At 41.8% G+C, this 7,500-nt stretch overlaps 1 protein-coding gene across 3 annotated transcripts in view; it reads right to left on the reverse strand.

Moving 5' to 3' along the window:
• Positions 1–7,500, reverse strand: part of ptprna (protein tyrosine phosphatase receptor type Na) — a 105,100-nt gene that overhangs the window by 91,325 nt on the left and 6,275 nt on the right. For all 3 annotated transcript variants that reach the window (XM_071341507.1, XM_071341509.1, XM_071341510.1), the window contains exon 2: positions 1,844–1,894. In XM_071341507.1, coding sequence (XP_071197608.1) covers positions 1,844–1,894 — 51 coding nt within the window. The remainder of the gene's footprint in view (positions 1–1,843; positions 1,895–7,500) is intronic.

A 7,500-nucleotide genomic window follows, 5' to 3' on the forward strand; every position in this document is an offset into this window, starting at 1 on the left:
ACTGTTCCCACAAAGTTGGAAGCAAAGAATCATCTAGAATGCTGTAGTGTTAAGATTTCCCTTCACTGGAGCTAAGGGGCCTAGCTGAACCGTGAGAAACAGCTTCTGACATTATTCCCTCCTCCACCAAACTTTACAGTTGGCACTACGCATTCGGGCTGGCAGCGATCTCCTGGCATCCACCAAACCCAGATTTGTGCATCGGACTGCGAAATAGTGAAGCGTGATTCATCACTCCAGAGAACGCGTACTCCATTTCTCCAGAGTCCAACGATGTAGAGCTTTACACCACTCCAACCGACGCGTGGCATTGCGCATGGTGATCTTATGCTTGTGTGCGGCTGCTCTGCCATGGAAACCCATTTCGTGACGCTCACGACTAAACAGTTTTTTGTGCTGACGTTGCTTCCAGAGGCAGTTTAGAACTCGATAGTGAGTGTTGCAAGTGAGTGTTGCAACCAAGGACAGACGATTTTTACATGCTACGCACTTCAGCACTCGCCGGTGAGCTTGTGTGGCCTACCACTTTGTGGCTGATCCATTGCTGCTCCTAGACATTTCCACTTCACAATAAAAGCACCTACAGTTGACCGGGGCAGCTCTAGCAGGGAAGATATTGGACGAACTACTTAAACTAATAACACACAAGTTATTGTATTTCTATTGTCTATATTGAATACATAATTTTAATATTCCCATTGTCGGTTGAACATGTATGTGAACACCTATGCTAATGACTTCTCCAAAAGCTAATTGAAGTCAGGAGTCACCTGGAGTCCAATCAAAGAGACGAGATTAGAGATGTTGGTTAGAGCTGCCCTGCAATATAAAAATATTCTGTGGACAGATGAAACTACAGTTGAGTTGTTTGGAAGGAACACACAACACTCTGTGTGGAGAGAAAAAAAGGCACAGCACTCCAACATCAAAACCTCATCCCAACTGTAAAGTATGGTGGAGGGAGCATCATGGTTTGGGGCTGATTTGCTGCCTCAGGGCCTGGGCAGCTTGCTATCATCGACGGAAAAACGAATTCCCAAGTTCATCAAGACATTTTGCAGGAGAATGTAAGGCTATCTGTCCGCCAATCGAAGCTCAACAGAAGTTGGGTGATGCAACAGGACAACGACCCAAAACACAGAAGTAAATCAGCAACAGAAGAAAATACGCCTTCTGGAGTGACCCAGTCAGAGTCCTGACCTCAACCCGATTGAGATGCTATGGCATGACCTCAAGGGAGCAGTTCACACCAGACATTTCCAAGAATATTGCTGAACTGAAACAGTTTTGTAAAGAGGAATGGTCCAGAATTCCTCCTGACCGTTGTGCAGGTCTGATCCGCAACTACAGAAAACGTTTGGTTGAGGTTATTACTGCCAAAGGAGGCGAGCGTCGGAACCTGTGAAGTATGATTCCACCGTATTCCTATATTGTCCTTTTGCTCGTTCGATAACCCTGCAGAGGTTGTAGCGGGACTTCCTGTACTTGTTCCTGTCCTCAGCCGTAGCCTCAGGGTTGTCTGCGGTAGCCCTGTGTGTGGTAGTCCTGTCCTTTAATTTAGTGCCAACCTCAGTGTTCAGGATAACCCGGGCTCACTGACTGAAGCTGACATGGTAAGCCTTATCTGGGCCAAATGTGTGCTACTCTCTAGGAGAATACCGACCGCAGGGCAGGAGGGATAGGATAGGATTCTCAGCTAAGAGCACACACACGCACACACGCACACACGCACACACACACACACACACACACACACACACACACACACACACACACACACACACACACACACACACACACACACACACACACACACACACACACACACACACAGGATACTCACCATCAGAGCAGAACTGCTCCCTGGAGCACAGCCTCCTCTCAAACACACAGCCTGAGAGAGGGAGGGAGGGAGGGAGGGAGGGAGGGAGGGAGGGAGGGAGGGAGGGAGGGAGGGAAACAGAGGATAGAGAAAGTGAGAGTGAGAGAGGGATTAATAGCAGCTCTGCTAAAAGCATTCATTGATTGAAAACTAGATTATACCTGTTGATGGAAAATGTTACAGTAGGTTCTAAAGGTACTAGATTATACCTGTTGATGGAAACTGTTACAGTAGGTTCCAAAGGGACTAGATTATACCTGTTGATGGACACTGTTACAGTAGGTTTTAAAGGGACTAGATTATACCTGTTGATGGAAACTGTTACAGGAGGTTCTAAAGGGACTAGATTATACCTGTTGATGGACACTGTTACAGTAGGTTCTAAAGGGACTAGATTATACCTGTTGATGGACACTGTTACAGTAGGTTCTAAAGGGACTAGATTATACCTGTTGATGGAAACTGTTACAGTAGGTTCTAAAGGGACTAGATTATACCTGTTGATGGACACTGTTACAGTAGGTTCTAAAGGGACTAGATTATACCTGTTGATGGAAACTGTTACAGTAGGTTCTAAAGGGACTAGATTATACCTGCAGATGGAAACTGTTACAGTAGGTTCCAAAGGGACTAGATTATACCTGTTGATGGAAACTGTTACAGTCGGTTCTAATGGGACTAGATTATACCTGTTGATGGAAACTGTTACAGTAGGTTCTAAAGGGACTAGATTATACCTGCAGATGGAAACTGTTACAGTAGGTTCTAAAGGGACTAGATTATACCTGTTGATGGAAACTGTTACAGTAGGTTCTAAAGGGACTAGATTATACCTGCTGATGGAAACTGTTACAGTAGGTTCTAAAGGGACTAGATTATACCTGCAGATGGAAACTGTTACAGTAGGTTCTAAAGGGACTAGATTATACCTGCTGATGGAAACTGTTACAGTAGGTTCTAAAAGGACTAGATTTTACCTGTTGATGGAAACTGTTACAGTAGGTTCTAAAGGGACTAGATTATACCTGCTGATGGAAACTGTTACAGTAGGTTCTAAAGGGACTAGATTAGATCTGCTCATGGAAACTGTTACAGTAGGTTCTAAAGGGACTAGATTATACCTGTTGATGGAAACTGTTACAGTAGGTTCTAAAGGGACTAGATTATACCTGTTGATGGAAACTGTTACAGTAGGTTCTAAAGGGACTAGATTATACCTGCTGATGGAAACTGTTACAGTAGGTTCTAAAGGGACTAGATTATACCTGCTGATGGAAACTATTACAGTAGGTTCTAAAGGGACTAGATTATACCTGCTGATGGAAACTGTTACAGTAGGTTCTAAAGGGACTAGATTATACCTGCTGATGGAAACTATTACAGTAGGTTCTAAAGGGACTAGATTATACCTGTTGATGGAAACTGTTACAGTAGGTTCTAAAGGGACTAGATTATACCTGCTGATGGAAACTGTTACAGTAGGTTCTAAAGGGACTAGATTATACCTGCTGATGGAAACTGTTACAGTAGGTTCTAAAGGGACTAGATTATACCTGTTGATGGAAACTGTTACAGTAGGTTCTAAAGGGACTAGATTATACCTGTTGATGGAAACTGTTACAGTAGGTTCTAAAGGGACTAGATTATACCTGCTGATGGAAACTGTTACAGTAGGTTCTAAAGGGACTAGATTATATCTGCTGATGGAAACTGTTACAGTAGGTTCTAAAGGGACTAGATTATACCTGTTGATGGAAACTGTTACAGTAGGTTCTAAAGGGACTAGATTATACCTGCAGATGGAAACTGTTACAGTAGGTTCTAAAGGGACTAGATTATACCTGCAGATGGAAACTGTTACAGTAGGTTCTAAAGGGACTAGATTATACCTGTTGATGGAAACTGTTACAGTAGGTTCTAAAGGGACTAGATTATACCTGTTGATGGAAACTATTACAGTAGGTTCTAAAGGGACTAGATTATACCTGTTGATGGAAACTGTTACAGTAGGTTCTAAAGGGACTAGATTATACCTGTTGATGGAAACTGTAACAGTAGGTTCTAAAGGGACTAGATTATACCTGTTGATGGAAACTGTTACAGTAGGTTCTAAAGGGACTAGATTATACCTGTTGATGGAAACTGTTACAGTAGGTTCTAAAGGGACTAGATTATACCTGCTGATGGAAACTGTTACAGTAGGTTCTAAAGGGACTAGATTATACCTGCTGATGGAAACTGTTACAGTAGGTTCTAAAGGGACTAGATTATACCTGTTGATGGAAACTGTAACAGTAGGTTCTAAAGGGACTAGATTATACCTGCTGATGGAAACTGTTACAGTAGGTTCTAAAGGGACTAGATTATACCTGCAGATGGAAACTGTTACAGTAGGTTCTAAAGGGACTAGATTATACCTGTTGATGGAAACTGTTACAGTAGGTTCTAAAGGGACTAGATTATACCTGTTGATGGAAACTATTACAGTAGGTTCTAAAGGGACTAGATTATACCTGTTGATGGAAACTGTTACAGTAGGTTCTAAAGGGACTAGATTATACCTGCAGATGGAAACTGTTACAGTAGGTTCTAAAGGGACTAGATTATACCTGCAGATGGAAACTGTTACAGTAGGTTCTAAAGGGACTAGATTATACCTGCTGATGGAAACTGTTACAGTAGGTTCTAAAGGGACTAGATTAGATCTGCTCATGGAAACTGTTACAGTAGGTTCTAAAGGGACTAGATTATACCTGTTGATGGAAACTGTTACAGTAGGTTCTAAAGGGACTAGATTATACCTGTTGATGGAAACTGTTACAGTAGGTTCTAAAGGGACTAGATTATACCTGCTGATGGAAACTGTTACAGTAGGTTCTAAAGGGACTAGATTATACCTGCTGATGGAAACTATTACAGTAGGTTCTAAAGGGACTAGATTATACCTGCTGATGGAAACTGTTACAGTAGGTTCTAAAGGGACTAGATTATACCTGCTGATGGAAACTATTACAGTAGGTTCTAAAGGGACTAGATTATACCTGTTGATGGAAACTGTTACAGTAGGTTCTAAAGGGACTAGATTATACCTGCTGATGGAAACTGTTACAGTAGGTTCTAAAGGGACTAGATTATACCTGCTGATGGAAACTGTTACAGTAGGTTCTAAAGGGACTAGATTATACCTGTTGATGGAAACTGTTACAGTAGGTTCTAAAGGGACTAGATTATACCTGTTGATGGAAACTGTTACAGTAGGTTCTAAAGGGACTAGATTATACCTGCTGATGGAAACTGTTACAGTAGGTTCTAAAGGGACTAGATTATATCTGCTGATGGAAACTGTTACAGTAGGTTCTAAAGGGACTAGATTATACCTGTTGATGGAAACTGTTACAGTAGGTTCTAAAGGGACTAGATTATACCTGCAGATGGAAACTGTTACAGTAGGTTCTAAAGGGACTAGATTATACCTGCAGATGGAAACTGTTACAGTAGGTTCTAAAGGGACTAGATTATACCTGTTGATGGAAACTGTTACAGTAGGTTCTAAAGGGACTAGATTATACCTGTTGATGGAAACTATTACAGTAGGTTCTAAAGGGACTAGATTATACCTGTTGATGGAAACTGTTACAGTAGGTTCTAAAGGGACTAGATTATACCTGTTGATGGAAACTGTAACAGTAGGTTCTAAAGGGACTAGATTATACCTGTTGATGGAAACTGTTACAGTAGGTTCTAAAGGGACTAGATTATACCTGTTGATGGAAACTGTTACAGTAGGTTCTAAAGGGACTAGATTATACCTGCTGATGGAAACTGTTACAGTAGGTTCTAAAGGGACTAGATTATACCTGCTGATGGAAACTGTTACAGTAGGTTCTAAAGGGACTAGATTATACCTGTTGATGGAAACTGTAACAGTAGGTTCTAAAGGGACTAGATTATACCTGCTGATGGAAACTGTTACAGTAGGTTCTAAAGGGACTAGATTATACCTGCAGATGGAAACTGTTACAGTAGGTTCTAAAGGGACTAGATTATACCTGTTGATGGAAACTGTTACAGTAGGTTCTAAAGGGACTAGATTATACCTGTTGATGGAAACTATTACAGTAGGTTCTAAAGGGACTAGATTATACCTGTTGATGGAAACTGTTACAGTAGGTTCTAAAGGGACTAGATTATACCTGCAGATGGAAACTGTTACAGTAGGTTCTAAAGGGACTAGATTATACCTGCAGATGGAAACTGTTACAGTAGGTTCTAAAGGGACTAGATTATACCTGCAGATGGAAACTGTTACAGTAGGTTCTAAAGGGACTAGATTATACCTGCAGATGGAAACTGTTACAGTAGGTTCTAAAGGGACTAGATTATACCTGCAGATGGAAACTGTTACAGTAGGTTCTAAAGGGACTAGATTATACCTGCAGATGGAAACTGTTGCAGTAGGTTCTAAAGGGACTAGATTATACCTGCTGATGGAAACTGTTACAGTAGGTTCTAAAGGGACTAGATTATACCTGCTCTGATAATGTAAGCAGTGAGCACATCACACACTCTGCTGTTAGTAACATCATTAAGCATCAGCTCTCAGAGAAACAAACCCAACTAAATATACCCGTCGGATCACATACAGCCTGTCTGTACAGTGGGCATCTGGCAGCATGACGTCCCTGTTCCTGTATCACATATTCACTCTGTCTCCGATGATGGAAGAGACTGTAATTATGTCACACGGTGACAGGAAGTGTGTGTTGCTTTATGTTATGTTGCATGTGTTAGAGAGAGAGAGAGAGAGAGAGAGACACAGAGAGAGAGACACAGAGAGAGAGACACAGAGAGAGAGACACAGAGAGAGAGACACAGAGAGAGAGACACAGAGAGAGAGACACAGAGAGAGAGACACAGAGAGAGAGACACAGAGAGAGAGAGAGACAGAGAGAGAGAGAGAGAGAGAGACACAGAGAAAGAGACACACAGAGAGAGAGAGAGAGAGAGAGAGAGAGACAGGAACATAAAATTTGACAAACGAATTAGGATCTGGCTTAAAATACTTGAATCAGTTATTGAACCCATTTTGACCTTTTAAGGTTGTGAGGTCAGGGGTCACCAACCAATAATTCACAAAATGGGACAAACACCAAATTGAGACTCTGCATGCAGTATTCTGCTACAATAGAGAGATGAACCTGGAGAAGAGTCCCCTAATTATCAAAATCCAGAAAAGAGCCGTTAAATTCTACAACCACCTAAAAGAAAGCGATTCACAAACCTTCCATAACAAAGTCATCCCCTACAGAGAGATGAACCTGGAGAAGAGTCCCCTAAGCAAGCTGGTCCTGGGGCTCTCTACACACACACAAACACACCCCACAGAGCCCCAGGACAGCAACACAATTAGACCCAACCAAATGAGAAAACAAAAATATAATTACTTGACACATTGGAAAGAATGAACAAAAGAAACTGAGCAAACTGGAATGCTATTTGGCCCTAAACAGAGAGTACACATTGGCAGAATACCTGACCACTGTGACTGACCCAAACTTAAGGAAAGCTTTGACTATGTACAGACTCAGTGAGCATAGCCTTGCTATTGAGAAAGGCCG

The sequence above is a fragment of the Salvelinus alpinus genome, chromosome 14, assembly GCF_045679555.1.
Source record: "Salvelinus alpinus chromosome 14, SLU_Salpinus.1, whole genome shotgun sequence".
NCBI classification, from domain to species: domain Eukaryota; kingdom Metazoa; phylum Chordata; class Actinopteri; order Salmoniformes; family Salmonidae; genus Salvelinus; species Salvelinus alpinus.